The sequence below is a fragment of the Gouania willdenowi genome, chromosome 24, assembly GCF_900634775.1.
Source record: "Gouania willdenowi chromosome 24, fGouWil2.1, whole genome shotgun sequence".
Lineage (NCBI taxonomy): Eukaryota > Metazoa > Chordata > Actinopteri > Blenniiformes > Gobiesocidae > Gouania > Gouania willdenowi.
Genome location: NC_041066.1, coordinates 3778144 through 3794696, shown reverse-complemented (window position 1 = coordinate 3794696; position 16553 = coordinate 3778144). Strand labels below are relative to the sequence as shown.

General features: G+C 38.4%; 1 protein-coding gene across 5 annotated transcripts in view; it reads right to left on the bottom strand.

Annotated features, from left to right (window-relative positions):
* The window catches only part of LOC114457963 (uncharacterized), a 51768-nt gene that overhangs the window by 11714 nt on the left and 23501 nt on the right, over nucleotides 1-16553 (bottom strand). For 4 of the 5 annotated variants that reach the window (XM_028440148.1, XM_028440152.1, XM_028440151.1 and 1 more), the window contains 8 exons: nucleotides 13797-13943; nucleotides 9637-9739; nucleotides 9411-9539; nucleotides 9063-9245; nucleotides 8715-8959; nucleotides 1625-2503; nucleotides 940-1036; nucleotides 595-702 (listed from right to left, as the gene is read on the bottom strand). In XM_028440148.1, coding sequence (XP_028295949.1) covers nucleotides 595-702; nucleotides 940-1036; nucleotides 1625-2503; nucleotides 8715-8959; nucleotides 9063-9245; nucleotides 9411-9539; nucleotides 9637-9739; nucleotides 13797-13943 — 1891 coding nt within the window. The remainder of the gene's footprint in view (nucleotides 1-594; nucleotides 703-939; nucleotides 1037-1624; nucleotides 2504-8714; nucleotides 8960-9062; nucleotides 9246-9410; nucleotides 9540-9636; nucleotides 9740-13796; nucleotides 13944-16553) is intronic. The other variant, XM_028440149.1, reaches the window with a different exon arrangement.

Sequence of the window (16553 nt, the reverse complement as noted above, 5' to 3'; positions counted from 1 at the left end):
TAAAGCAGTTTTTTAAATATCTTTAATTATGCCAAAAACAACCATAGAATTGCATGACTAAATGAGGCTGAATGCAGCGCATTGGGAATCAGTATATGGTTGTCAATCTTAGGCAGTAAACAGCCCAAAGCCTTTCTCCAGTGACATCAAATGTTAGTTAGAGCTCTCGGTCGTCACCTTTTCTGAAAGGAAGAGCGTCTTTCTTTTCTTAGAATCAGAATCACTAGTTTTCTAAGTAAAAGGCAAAGGTCAAATCTAATTAGACCAAACTAAAATGATAACAAAAAAGAAATTTAAATTAGAACCTGAATGTGAAATAAGAGACTTTTTTGAAGTGCAATAATTCCCTAATTAGATTACAATTAAAATATTTTTTGATTGCAGACTGTAGATCACACTTAAGTTTTCATGCAAGCTATACACATTTTCCATAAATAAAATGTAAAAAACAAGTCAAAAACTGTGATAATGTGTCAATTTCTTCACTTTAAGAGCTTTTTTAACAAAAGAAATTCAAATATATTTTTGGCGAGGATTTTCTTGGTAATAAAATCCTTTTTATCATCGTTAACATTCACTACTCTGATAACGCACCACGATGGCCTGGTCTTCATTATTCCATGGAGGCCACATGTGCTGCATGTCCTCTGAATTCAGGAGACCATCAAGCACAGCCTCCTGAGCTAGAACATTTTCTTCCTCCTGCAACACAAATTCCCATCTTTTAGCATTAATGTGGGAAACCTTTGGGTAAATACAAATACAATCTCAATATGACATAGCCCAGTATAACACATGCATGTCAAATTACAGCAAATTCACAAAGGTTAAAAAAACCAGTCAGCAACAGAAAATCCAGAAGATTATCAATGTGGTTTTTACTTTAAGATCAAGAGCAGTTAAACAGACCTAAAGTCTTTACAACAATGAAATTGTTACCTCCAATATTTCATTTGTTGTAATCAACATCTTCTCCACCTCCCTCAGGCCTGCCTGCTCCTTCACATCCCAGTCTTCAAGTGAAATGTCAGTTGTGCTGAAAATAAGAAATGAGTGTAACTGTGCAGGTGCTTCTCGTGTCCCTAATGCAGGGATTCCCCCATCGCAGTGCACTAGATCCTCTCAAAAGGCTGTACTGTGTAAAATATTTTTTCACGGTCACTGCAGCTTAATATAGAGATCACAAAGGAAAAGATGGGCTGTGCCCTCACATTGAGAATCTCCTGTTTAAACTGGATTATGTTGGCAAAAAGGAGACGAACAGTATAATCATCTATAAATGTAGCCATCAAACTTAATCACACCTCATTCTGTTGATCAATTGATTGAAATTACCCTAAAGATCTACAATGTGCCAGAATTTAACATCTTGACTCCAATTTATTGGAGTTCGGCTTAAGAATCAGAAGAAGATGGCATTGAGAAAACAAGCCAATTCATTTTCTTTAGGGTGGTTGAGTCTAATTCTGCCAGATTTTATGTATATTAGAAACTTGAGAATTTCATATACGTGTGAGGTTGCCGACCTGAATGAGCCAATTGGAACTTCAAACGTTTAAGTTACAGTACGTTTAAGATTGTGGAAACGACAATGAATGAAGTGTCATTTTTCAAAGAGTGTTACCCGTCAACAGCATCAGAATCCTGCTCATGGAGGTCATATGAATCCCAGAGAAGAGTGGGCATCTCCTCCATACTGCACATAGACTGCTCTCTTCCGTCTGTGATGGTGCTGGAGAGAATCTTAGAGAATGGGCTCTGCTCAGCCTCCTCCACGTCACTTTGTGAATGCAGCATCCAACCATAGTTCTCAGGGTGCTCCGTGCAGCTCAGGACTTCTGTCTGTGTGTCTCGAGACCTGTTAAATTGGCTCACAGCAGCTTGAGGCTCTGGCAAATCATGCCATTGTGACTCTTCCCTGAGTTGCATGGGATTCTGTCTAATTGTGATTGTGTAAGAGTTTTCCAGATCATCAACTGGTAAGCTAAGCCAGGGGTTGGTGGGCAGGGCAGCAGTGCGCTTCACTTTGATCTCCAGGTTGACGGAATCAGGCTTCACTTCAGGCCTGATCTGTAGGCTTGCTCTGGATGAGTTTCCTACAGAACCCAAGTCACACTCTTCACCATGATGTTCAGAGTCTGAAACACTGATAATCTGTTCTTGGACTTGATGTTGGTTCAAAGCTGGTCTTAGTGAGTCCAAACCTTTTCCTCCTTCCCTTCCACTGTAGGCGTCCTGACGGCTGCTGACAGAGGGAGGTTTGACCTCAGCTGATGCTAGCTCAGGGCCTGCATTCATGGGCGAGTGTCTGATAGGATGAGACTCTTCCTCAATACCTTCCACTTTTGAGAGGCTGGAGCCTGAAGCTTTGGTCTGGATATCAATGACAGATCTGCCTGCATGGGTGTCCATTAACAATTCATATTGCCACTGCAAAGCCAATTGGAGGTGTCCTACAACAACTGGTCCTGAAGAGATGAGGAGTTTCCTTAGAGTCATGCACCTGTCAGACAAAGAGTTCAGTTCTCCTAGGGATGCAACGATTAATCGCAAGGCAGTTAAAAATTGATTCATAGGCATCACGGTTCATATTGATTTTCTGAAAATTGAATCGCAGTACTTTTTTTAAAACAGCAGAGGGCTCTATATATTTATCCTTCTCTTGTCCAAAGCTGAGGTGGCGGGCGGAATTTGCTACCTCTTTCTTTCTGGCTGCCTTGTACTTTTAAACATGTTCACAAATGATTCCTTACCCCTTTAGCACCTAAAGAATATCTGTAATAATATTACATGAATATCTGTAAAGGGCCCGTTTTTCTATTAGCTCTGTCTGCTAGCATAGCATCTCTTCTTCACTGCACAGAATAGCTGCATCCCAACCGACCACTGGTTTATCAGCGCCCTCTGCTGGTCCAAAAAATTATCTGACGTAAATACAGTGCAGACTGTTTTTTTATTTTTTTAAAGTCCAATTGCCCAAAATACATTTTCAGTTGCACTTTTAAAAAGAAAAAACTTATGCAGTTTTGCATTGTTTACTATAGAACCAGAAGTTATATTAATAGGCTTCTTCTTCATTTGTATTATTCCTTTATTTAGTTCATTCAAGATTTATTTTTAGTTAAATTGTATTGTTTTGAATAGTTTATCAAGGGATTCTTTTGACAATGAAAAATAAAAGGAAAATAGTACAGTATTTTCTAGTTTTTTTCCCCAAAAAATAAAGGAATATTTTTAAATCATCATTTGTCTACAGTCCCATTTTGTTAAATAAATCATGAGAGAATCGTATTGCGAACCCAGTATCGTGAATCGAATCATCCCTAGTTCTTCCACTATCTCATTTTAGTCATTAATTTTGTTCTAGTATAGGTTTGATTTAGAGTCCAACCGATTAATCAACGCATGCTCTAAATTATGTAACAGATGTATTAAGGCTGAACGATTTATCGTTTTCTAATTGAAATCGCAATTTCAGACAACACAATCATGTGATTGCCAAAGCTGCAGTTTTTGCAGTGCTCATGACTGACAGGGATCTATTAACTATTTTACACAAACATGCCATCTCTATCCTCGTCCACTAAGCTCACCAATCAAAGTGGCCTGCTGCTTGTGGACAGGTCACACTAATCAATAAGTAGGGCCGTATAATTTCCATGTTAACGGAATCGCGGACGGAATCCACTGTTGATCTTGAAAGTGACAGACATACTCTGTAGCATTATAAAGGGGTATATTTGCTGGTGCAAAGTAAAATAGCTTATGCAATTTTCCTGGTTTAATTCTATGAGACATGCGCATGATGAATGTATTTTTTTTTTACTCATTTTTACATTTTTTTCATTTGGTGTATTTTTCTGTAATGTATGTTTTTTTGGAGTCATTGTGTATTTTTGAATTCATTCTAAATTCATGTGCACCAGTCCATCCATGTGTACCTGCCTGCCTAACTTTCACTAAACTTATCTATTTTCAGTAGTTAGGTGTAGTGGCAGGTGTGTCGTGAGTGAAGCTGTAGTAATCAGGTGACCTTTACTATGTAGCACCGTCTCCGTAACATGTTAACATTTAGATATAACTCAGATCGTAACACTACAGTCACTACCACCCTATGGACGGGTGTCATGACAGATTGTAACCAGACTAAATGGTGGTCCGTTATACACTCAGCACTCACATACCTGTACGCATGTCACATAGACGGTGATCGATAGTGAAGCGCACCTGACGTGTGTGTGAGACTCGCTACCTGGGACTCTAATCTCCTCCGTTGGTTCTCTCACACACATGTGCCGCGAATAAATGTGCAGCTTTCAACACAGCAGCCATTGCCGTCAATAACTTCCGGGTCTAAACTCCAGTCTAAATAGCGAACCGTCAAACTAACATGAAAATAAACGTTTTGAAACGTCATCACTAAACAAAGAACAGTAAAAACTTATTTTTCCTCAAAAGAGAAGTCCACAGGAGCTCTTGCATGCACCGGAAGTGAGCTGTGTAGTGAAATAGATATAGATGGTGTGCTAGCTCCCCCTCACACTTTGAGGTCAAAAGCTGAATAGGTTTCACTTGCCGTGCCGTCCAGAAGTGAAATAAAATTAAAATAAACATATGGAAATGACCAAATTACCCCAAAATAACAGATGCACAAACTTGGGGTATTTGGAAGCCGTTGACAAAGTTTCAGGTCGAACAGGCACCACGTCGGGGAGATTATCACTTCACACACACACACACACAGTACACATCCTTGTATTTATAGATAGATGCGTCTGTGAAGCTCCGCTCGTTTATCGTCAAGTGCTGCAGCGCTCCTTGAAAACATGAGCAGCCTTTACCAGCTTCACTTGCTCAGAATGAACATTTCATCAGTGCTACAGAAGATCTGTGGAGAAAAGTTGTCTGTTGTGGACAAGAACACCGATGTAGTCTTAAACATCGTAGATTCATGATTGATAGCTTTTAAGACTAAAATATTTTGGCCCCTAGTGGTGAAATAACTGAACATAGGCTGAACAATTAACCTTAATCGCGTCTGTATTAGGGTTTTCAGAACTGAAAAATAAAATAAAACAAATATGCATTTGGATGTATAAAATTTTTTTTTAAAATCATAAATCAAATCAAAATTGCAATACCTGTCAGAAAAATCGCAATTAGGTTTTTTGTCAAAATCGTGCAGCCCTAAACGGGCGACCGTGGCTCAGGTGGTAGTGGGTCGTCTTCTGATCGAGAGGTTGGGGGTTCGATCCCAGTACCTGACTATGTGTCGAAGTGTCCTTGGGCAAGACACTGAACCCTAAGTTGCTCCCAGTGGTCGACTAGCGCCTTGCATGGCGGTCCCGTCCCACTGGTGTGTGAATGTGAGAGTGATTGGGTGAATGAGCTGATATGTAAAGTGCTTTGAGACTGCTTCAGTGTGGGGATAAAGCGCTATATAAAATCAAGTCCATTTACCATTTACCAGTTAAACTGATGCATCCTTGCGCCCATTCGTTTTTGTTTAACGATTACGGTCTAGAATGTTGTCATCAGGAAGTTGATCAAAACTTAATCACAACCCACAGGGAGGGTGTGATTTTTTTTGCACAGGGGCAAAGCAATGGTGGGACAGAATGAAAGACGTGTTGAATTTGGAAAAAGTAATAATATTATAATAATGATTATTAATCATATTTGGTAAGAACCTGTTTTTAATGTTTAACCTTTGTTAGATTGTTGTTGTTTTTTTTGTTACACTTATTTGTATGTTATAAATTGCAAATAAAAATAAAGTTTAAAAAAAAAAGTGAAAAAAACCTAATCAATAAACCTGCGCAGATTCAGTAAACAATTGATCCCTGAGGGGAAATTAATGCTGCTCTCATACATATTTGACAAATAATTCATGTCAGTACAACTAATATTTACCTTTGAATTGTATCTTACACATCATTTTAAATTATATTTTCGTTTAATAATGTTTTTTTTTTTATTATTTATTTTGTTTCCTCACAGGACTTAAAAAGTAACATTAGATTCTTGCATTAAAGCAATGGCATTAAATGTTTTAATGGTACAGTGTGTAGGGAACTAAACCCCCAAGTTGACCTGACTTAGAACACCGGCTTCACCAGTCCGTGGAGTCAGAGAGTCTACCTCTTGCTGTGAAATGCAAACGTGCCCCAAGGGGGGTCTTCTTCCCTTCCTGCCGAACAAAAAGATAGAAGGATCCCAGAACAGTCGTCTCCTGTTATCATCTCCCTGCTACATTACGATCAAAAGAAGAACATCCCTCTCCTTCCCCCTTTGTCAAACAGATACCTCTGGATGCTGTAACATCAAAGAACTGTCCCAATGACCCCTTTGACCCCCTGCAGATGTTGTCACCTCCCGAACCCAAACCAATGGTTACACAGGACAATGGAATAACCCCAGTTCTCCTGCTCAAATGAGAACAAAGGACATGTGCTGGACTGAAAAGTTACAAATGAAAACATTTTTGGAATGATTTCTACTATAATTGAAATTGCAAATGTGTCTGCACTCGTGTCATGTAATTTAACAACAACAGAATGCTATTTTAAAGTGTTTATCATTTAAAAGTGCTTAAAAATACCAGAAAACATCACAAAAGTTAGTTTGAGGTATTTACTGCGATCATATAGTTAAGAGGAGGCATAACATGATTTTTGACATTTATGTTTATGAATAATTACAAGCAAAATGCATTAATTAGTTCCTAAAGTGATTCGAGGATATTTTCCAGTCATGTTTGGTATCAAACTCTTTCGTAATACATGATATTTCAGGATATGATGTTGAAAAGATGTTTTGAAATATGTGGAATTAATTATTAGGCATTCTTTTATGTTTAGAATCATCCCTTGTTGTCTGTCTCTGTCTCACACTCACACACACCCACAAGCTGAAAGCAGTGACAGTGACCAATCACCGACATGATCACAGAATAATCAACGAAGACGCCTCCTCCAAAAGGCGTCGCCAAACGCCCTTTAAAAAAAGACGCGCGACCAGAAACTACAGTTTTTGGACGCGGGCGTTCATGCTCACCCGTCTTCCCTCATGTTTCCAGTCTTTCATTTCATTTTTATTTTTAGTTGAAACAGTTAGATTTTGTAATCAACAGCTGCTTGGTTCGGACGAATTCCGCACCCAGTGACGTGCGTAACAGCCGTAAGGAAGCCCGGCCCGCGACCCTTGGGGTTAGCCAAGAGCCATTATCGAAGCCAGCTGCGAAGGCCTAACCGCCCGGATCGGCTGAAGGGGCTAAATTCTGTGGAACCGAAACAGAACCAACGGTGGCACGTCCTGCTACATTGCTTCAACAGCACCTCCAGGTCCAGCCTGACCTCACCTCCAAGGTACAAGAATGAACTTTCATCAGCAACTTCATCCACAATAGATCACATACATATTTCCATAACTACAAACTTACACGCATTAACAACATGCTGCACACACAGTACATCTCATTCATGTTTGTTCGTCTCCCCCTTGTCCGTCCTCCTCTCTTTGTTATGAGCTCTCTTTATTTTATTCTTTGATTTTATGATCTTATTATTGAATATGTATCCTGCATTTTTATTCAATATTTAGTAGACTAGCATCCTCCTAGATTAGTGATTTCACTTTATTACATATAATCCTCACTTTTATTAGCCTAGAAATGCATTTTATCATGATTTAATTATCCCATTTCAATTGATATTTGACTGTGTTAATTGTTGACTTTTGAATAAAAGGTTAAACATAATATTTGATTCCTCTGATTCATTAAAGCTGTGATGATGGTGTAGATGTCTGGTAGAATTCACTTTTCCCTGGTTTCACATTGATGAGTTTAGTCTAAAACTTAGACATATTTCTCCTGTTAAAAGGAGTGGCACCCCGCAAATTTGAAGTAATATTAATAATCATAATTAATATTCTCAGTTATATAACCCATTGATAATAACTCATCTCATCCTCCTACAAGTGTAATATCCTGTAATGTTTGTAAATGTTACTGTACATAATGATATTGCACTGAAACTTGAATCAAATTGAAATAAATTCCAGAAAAATCACAAATAGCTACTGTATTTTTCTAAAACCATGTATTAACTTTTTGCTGCGCAGAGAAGCAGTCGCTCTGTGCTTTCTGCATTATGAGCTACCACTTTTGAATTGGCAGTAATTATTACATTAATATGGTTAGAGAAACTTAATTTTTTTTTCTTTATTTACATTGGATTCCATAAATACAGTTTACTTTTTCTTATCAATCAGTGGCTTTACAGTCCTTAAGTTGACAGTGTTACTAATTAAAGTTCCTTGTGTTGTACTTATTTTATATTTCACTTGATGCATCAGATATGTGCTTTTTAAAAACCAATATTGGTATTTGCCCCCAAAACCCCATGTTGTTCGGGTTATAGCTTGATTAGATTGACAAAGTGTCACCTGAAATCCATTGTTTAAAGAGTGCTTTGTGATTCTACAGAAACTTGAGAAAGCTTTCCAATACTCCAGCAGAAGTCTAAGGGTTAATCTTCACATACAGCAGTGGGTCTTTTAATTTATCAACAGCTGAATCAGACCTTGAATGCTTTTGTACAGAAATCATGCAGATGCATTTTAAAGAGCTGTGATTGTCACAATCATGCACTGACATAGCATTCCTAAAAGTAGCCTAAACAAACAGAAATTGACAATGGAAGGCTTCTTACCTTTGAGACATCTGCTTTGCTGCAGCCTTCAGCTCATCATCTGGGATAAGCTCAGACACACGAGCCAAATGAAGAAGCTCTTCCATGTACGGAGGAGGATTTCTCCTCAGGAAAGAGGAGCACCTCCATCTCCATGCTGGGATAGCTCCACTTTGAGGCTGAGCATGAGCAGCATCACAGTGAAGGCCAGAAAGAAGTTCCTGGAGGAAGTTCTCGTGGAGGATCAGACTGTACCAAGTGCTAGTCTGAAAGGGGGACATACTGCTTTAGTCCTGCTACTCCAAGAAATGTGTTCAAGGTTTTTTGTCTACCATTGCAAAGTTAGTAGGGGGATGGTGGAGAACTCACTTTAAAGTAGATCTGATGGTAGTTGGTGACTGCTTTAAGTGTTTGAAGGATGAAGTCCACAGTTGAGTGCATTTTGTCCTTCAGCCTCTCCAGATTCAGGACCCAGACCTCCTTAGTGTGTCGGTCAAATGGAAAGAGTTCTGCCATTGTGTGGGTCACATCTTCAGCACAACAAACAAGCGCCTAGTGAAAGAGGTTAAAACGTCAAATCAAGCAGTATTTTAGCTTTAAAATTAGATGAAACTTGTCAAAATAATGTCAAATCTACCTCAAATACTACATGACTGCAAGTATATAGAAAACAGACTGCACTGCACACAATGTGCAGGTCAGAAACTGAAAATGTACCATAGCAGGATTGTACATAGACGCCTCAAAATCAGATGCCAGCACTCCAGCCTTTGCAGCATCTCTGGCTATCTCCATTTTATAAGGCTGGAGTTTTTGTTGAAGGAAGGTTTCAATATTCTCAGTGATCTGAAAACAATCAGTAAAGTGAATTATGACCCCACATCTCATTTACCAGGCCTAACTGAAAATAAAAAAAAAAAAAAAAAAAAGCTTTCAGACCCACCTGCATGGCCTTTTCACGTAAATGTAAAACCTGCAGCTGCAGATGGGCCTTAGAAAACGCCTGCTGCCACAACAGCTCCACTTTCTGCACTGCTGCAGTTATTCTGCAAAAAACAAAACATTTTCTAACTGGTTTTGAGTTGTAAAACTTACTCAAGGTGGTCCTTTTTGCTGCGCTTCTTGTACTCATTGAAGCCATAAAACAAAGACTTGAAGATGAAAGCACAGTGACCTTCCAAATCATAATAAAGGATTTTGGACATAGCTGCAGGTTTTTAAAAAAACTGGGGCTTCAGGGCCCGTTCAATTGTCCATCCTGACATTATGTAGAAGTGCTTCCACAGTAAAGAAGAGAGTGTGGTTGCAATACGTATTGAAGACCTCAGGTTCACCCAAGACGGTAAAAAGCTTGGAGGACTTCAAAGGATCAAATGTGACTTTATGCTGTGCATTTGACAAACTTAGGCTTTACAGTGTGCTATAGATTAAAGGTTTTTGATAGCATACTAGTTTTTCAAGTGGGTCCCGTCTCTTTTTCCTCCATTCACCAAGTCACAAAAGCTGTTTATGTATACCTAGAAATTAAGGCTGGGAAAACTGCAGGTAGTTTAGTTTTAATGCAGCCGTTTACGGCTATGAAAGATACCCAAGTACATCTGTGACTTAAAGAATGATTTAGATCCCTTTGCTAACACAGTGCCTCACGGTGTGCTTAAGAGGTGGACTGACAGTGCAGCTGTTTAGTAAAGGTAAAGGGTGAAGCATTTGTTTACTACCAGGGTGACGACAGGTAAGAAGTTATATTTAAGACTTTGATACCACCTTACAAAAAATGTAACACCAAACTTACAATGGAATTACAGACCAAAGGGAGAATATATTATTATACAATTAAAGGCATTGATGTCAGTTAATAATGTACACTAAAAAAAATGAAAATAAGCAGTTGTTTAAGAACATTCTTCAAATGTGTTTATTAATGGGGAAAGAGAACAAAAATAGATATTGTCCAAAATGATATTTATTGTAACACAATTCTCACAACATTTAATATCAGTGGACAGTAACCCAGAAATCAATATTTACTAGAACCTGTGAGCAAACCAATCTCCAAAGTGCTTTTTATCAGATCCTTCACTGTGTAATGCTATATGTGAATCTTTGATAAAAAATTAGGCCTTATAAGAAAATGTAAAGAACTAAACTCTAACTGTCTTGAAGAAAAAAAATACACCAAAAAAATTCCAGCAAAGAAGCCACTATACCATACTACTTGCTTATATGACTTGTCACTGACCAACCCATATTAGCAGTTTAATTTCTGTCCTGGCTTATGAAACCTTATATTTCTATTATGGGCCCACCTCAGACATATCAATGTGAACTCACAATTTTCATTTGAAATGTTGTGAAAACAAATTCTGGGGTGAGGTAAAACAGGCAGGTGAGAAGGTAAGGGAAAGAGAAAATGTCTGACTGGACATCAAGGCATGTGCCTGAGTTCATTTGATTTGTCTTCGAGCTCCCTCTCAACTAGAGCTGCAACAAATTATTATTTTCATAATTAATTGGTCAATAATTTAATCAATGAATTGGATAAAAACACCGCATTTTTAATTTCAGCCTCTTTATTCATCTCATTGTGAATGTAGTGACAGGTCACCCTAAGGTAGACATCATTAGCTACACATCTATATATCAGCAGTGAGAGGCAGTTTTCTTTAAAGTCTCCTCCTATTTTTTTCTCCATGAGCTATGCAAAATGTGTTGAGGGCAGTGTGTGACCTGTATTAAAGGTGAGGATCATTGTAGTGAAGCTTGATCTTCATCCACAAACACAGACCTCATGTCAGTGATCATCATGCAGAGGATCTGCTCAGTCACAGCTTCTCTCTGTGGGTACACCATCATGAAGCCTGTCATTGTAAGGTGTTGTCTGATGAAATGAAAAATACAGTATAGCATTAGTATGTATTATAGTACAACTTATAACAACTAAACTATTAACTTGTTTTATTTGCATTATGAGGTGAAGGCAAGTTGGTAGCCCAAAGAGCAAAACACACATACACTAATACTGTACATAAAGTACAAGCACCTTAAAAAAACAAAATGTGAGTAGATGTGATAAGGTACTTTAACTTGAGTCTAACAGCAATTAATCCATCTTCACTCCATTACAGACCAGACTTCATCTTTAAACTATTACACCATTGTGTATATATAAAGCACATTTAAACCATGCTTAAGCTGATAAAACAAAAAAAAAAAAAAAGTATCATTCACTCAACACACGCAAATCACAACACTGGCGTGAACGCGTGCACACAAACATACGCACGCATACGCACACTTGTGCAAACATTCGTGCACACACACACAAAGCATCAGGCTAGCTAACAATACGTTTTGTCTCTTCCAAACAGAATGATATTAGGATGATGTAGTGATTTACCTGCTGTTGAGCTCCTTTATTCACTTTGTTCTCCACCTCCGCTCAGCATCTGCTGACTTGCTCCTCGGCTGCGCATCACAATCAGCGAAACATAATCACACGACGCAGCCAGTGCATGAGAAGAACGTTCAGTCAGTGCTCACCAGAAATTCTCATGGTGACGTGACTAAAGCACATTTAAGACCCATCTAATCTGAATTTAAGACAATTTAAGACTTTAAGGCCCTTTATTTGTAAAAAAAAAAAAAAAAAAAAAAAAAAAATATTAAAGACCTCTTTTTAAGGACCCGCGGTCACCCTGTACTACATGTCAAAGTCCTCTCAAAATTATTTAATTGAGGTGCAACGATACACAAAAATCACGGTTCGATACGTACTTCGGTTTTGGGGTCACGGTTCGGTTCATTTTTGGTACAGTATGGAACAAAATGCAAAACATAGATTTGCTTGTTTATTCAAAAAGTTAGTAAACCAACAATGTATTTAACTTTATACAGAATATGAAAATAAAGTTAAAAAAAATACAATACTTGTAAAGTGCTGCCTGGTAATAATATTCTCAATCAAAAAATACATTAAATATTATAGAAATAAACTTACAGCTCGTTAACAGCTTTTAACAAAGTACAGCACAGTTCCAGCATGTAGACCTTGGTTAACACCTTCATATTTTTGCCCAGAAAAATGTACTTGTCCCCATTGTCTGCAGTAAGTGCAGATCTGCTGGCAGTTACAAATGCAAAACATAAATGTTAAGACTGTATATATCTGTGCTCTTACTCTCTATGTGACAGTACTGTATTGTAAAAGTTGAGTGTCATAGCACATGTAACAATAAATTTGCTTGTTCATTCAAAACTTTAGTAAACCAACAATGTATTTAACATTATACAGAATATGAAAATAAAGTTAAAAAAAAAACACTTTACTGTTGTAAAGTGCTGCCTGGTAATAATATTCTTAAACAAAAAAATACATTAAAAAAAAAAAAATATATATATATATATATATATATATAAACAAAAAAGCTCCTCACAGCTTAACAGCTTTTATCCGCTGCTATAAAGACTCCGATGGCAGTTGTTTGCACTAAAGACATTTTCTTTCTTGCCACGGTGATATTCGCACTCAGACGGTGCCGTTTCCAAGTGAGTTAGCATGTTCGTCGTGTTCCCGGAAACATACCCGATCTCAGCTGAACAATATTGGCACACTGCCCTTGTTTTATCCACTGGTCTTTCTCCGTTGCAGTATTTCACCCGGAAGCCAAAGTGTTCCCAAGCAGGAGACTCTAGCAACAGGGGAGGGTCCTCCAGATCTTGTTTCTCGCTAGCGTTAGCCATGATGTAGAGGTTTGCACATTTACCTGCAGGCGGAATTAAACACACGCAAGTTCCGTTCCGGAAACTCACCCGTAAACAACCCTGTACCAAAACGGTTCAATACAAATTGTTTGTATTGTTACACCCTTAGATTTCGTACATCTTTTTTCAATGCATTTTAGATATCAGGATTAATCATCCCAGAAAAACATTACATTAGCACCACATACAGTATCTTCTGTAAAGTTGTACAGATTAGAATGTGTAGGTGTTTAGCCACAATGATCAGGTTTAGGGGCTGTAAAATCCAGGATATCTGTTGCAAACCTTACTATATAAAATTGTTTTAGGAGCTTTAGAATAGGATTAAGTTTAAACAAGTACCTGCTGTGGTTATGAAGCATGTCTAAGGCAGTGTGAGTGAAGAGGGTTGTGCCAGCCATGGCTTGGTAGCAGGACTCCTTGTCAGGGTAACGCAGCTTATCCAGGATACTCTCGCAGTGTCTCAGCAGCTCATCCAGACCCAACTCTCTACGACATGCAGGATGCACCATTATGTTAACCACACACAAAACTTTGTTCACAAAATGTTCAAACGGAAGATACTGCCCACAGGAATCTTGGAGTCCTTACTGTGCTGAACAATGCACTGGGGTTTTGATGTTACGTGTACTGGAATTGAAACCTCCCCATGTTAAAACCAAGAGACCAAAAATGCAACACAACTGTGAAATACTATTACAGTAGGCTTCCTGTGCCATTGTCTTGACACTATAACATACCACTGATCTTAAAAAAAAAAATTACATTCTCTAAATAAGTGAATGCAACAGTGTTGAAGGCCTTGTTACAAAACTTTATAGTCTTCATTTTGACATTGTAATAATTTATTCTTATGTAATAGGGTTTGAGAAACAAAAAAGCTGGATTATCGATAGTTAATTTCGGGGTAAATGGAGACGAACATAAAAAGTAATACCGTAATTTCCTGACTGAAAGCCGCCACTTTCTTCCCACGCTTGGAACCCTGCGACTAAAATAGTGACGCGGCCAACTGTTTATATCACACTTAATCATTCTCATTAGTCATTTTGTCAGGCACACACATCTGTCACACTGAAAACAAGCCATGAAAGAACCCACTTCACCTATGTTCTGAGCTGCACGGCATCGGGAAAAAAGCTTCCACCGATGGTGATTTTGAAACAAGAAAATGCCAAAAGAAGAACTTCCCAGAGGAATTGTTGTGAAAGTCAACAAGAAAGGATGGATAATGGAAAGCCCAATGAAGAATTGGCTGACTGAGTGCTACGGCAAGCGACCCGGAGGACAAATTCAATTCCAGCAGCGATTCCTGGCGGCACAACAAAGTTTTCGCAGCCACACGACACGAGGGTAAATTCTGCATTTAAGGCTCGTTTGTGTTTAGTGGGTCGCTTGGGTGACAAGTGGAGAGAAATCATTCACTAAAACGGGCGCCGCATGCGAAGAGCAACTTATGCTCAAGCCTACCATTGGATCCTTACAGCTTGGAGCAATATAAAGAAATCCATCACCAACAGGTTTCAAAGGCTGGACTGCTGTGTGTTGAAGAGGGCAACATAAACTCCGCTGGGAATTTGCCTCCAGATGGAAGTGACGAGATCAACAATGAAGACGAGGCAACATTGTGTGAAGTGATTCTGAGGCTGTTTAACTCTGACAGCAAAGGAGATGACTTCAGTGGGTGCACATGAGGAAAATTGTGACCAGTGACTTTCTTGTTAGGCTGCCGTTTATTTTTGTTACAAGACATGAAACAGGCGCCGTCCTCTGTTAAACAGGGCTCTACACTAACTTTTCCAGTGGTGGCATGGTGCGACTAAATTTCTCAGTTGGTTGCACCAGAACAGAATTTGGTCGCACCAGAACAGAATTTGGTCGCACCTTTTTTTTTTTTTCAAGCCATGCGTGCTGATGAATGCGTACCGAAGTTGAAGTAAAGATTGACAGTGACTCAAGATATGATATTTGCAAAATGTTTCAGTGTCATTAAGTTTTCAAGCAGTGGCTAAAATAACAGGTCATTTCTTTCATATAATTTTAAAAGATGTAACAAAAATGTTTTAAATAACAGCAAAGCATAACATTTAATTCAGAGGGTCCAGCTCTTATAGTTGGGTCTACTAACCCTCTTCCCCTGGTCTGGGGTCTGCAACCTTTACTCTCAAAGAAGCCATTTTGCATCATCTCAACTTGGATTAAAGTCCTCTCGGAGCCGAAAAAAATACCTTCTCAATGAAGACAATACAGTGAATTAAATTCTATACAGGTAAAATTATATAATGTTTGATTTAATTTGACTTGATTTTTATTGGTCATGTAAATGCAACCTAACTGTTTAAAATAAAATAAATTGACATAAAGAAATAAAACAGTATCTTGCATCTTCAAATCTTACGCGTCAGTTTACATGAACACAATGTTATATAAAGAAGATTTTTTTTTTAGTTAATGTATTTGGAAAAAGTAAATTTAATTTGATAACACATGATCATGTGGTCAACACATGCTAATTGCTAATTTCTTGTCACACATAAAGCATGCATTTTTAACTGGCACATTGGCAGTAAAATTAACCTGTCCCCACACAATTAAAATCTCTATTTTGTTCAAGAATTGTGTTTTTGTTGGTTTAGTTATCTTACCAGGGATTTAAAACTTAAGGTTTGCCACAGGTGCAAGGAAAGTTGATGCTCTGTAGATGTTGCAGGAGGTGAAGTAGGAAGGTGGTTATTGCACACCGTCATTTATTTTTAGGTTAACAAATTGTCATATCTTGATTTTATTTGTCATTAATCATTAATAGCCTCTGTAAAAAACAAAAAAAAAAAAAAAAAAAACAACTATTTATTTCAATTGTATTTTTAAGCTATAGGGAGCCATTGCATAAGAGTCAAAGAGCCACATTAGGCTTCAGAGCCACAGGTTGCCGACCCCTGCCCTGAGAGAACCACAGCTGAACATCTGGCCTGGCTTCAGTTCTGGCCCCTCAATGCTGATTCTGATGAAGCCCTCCTCTTTGGTGTGGAATCGTGTATGCGCTGTACGTGTACGCTTTCCGCTCGACGCGCTCTCCGATCGGCGTCCCACATGCACTCT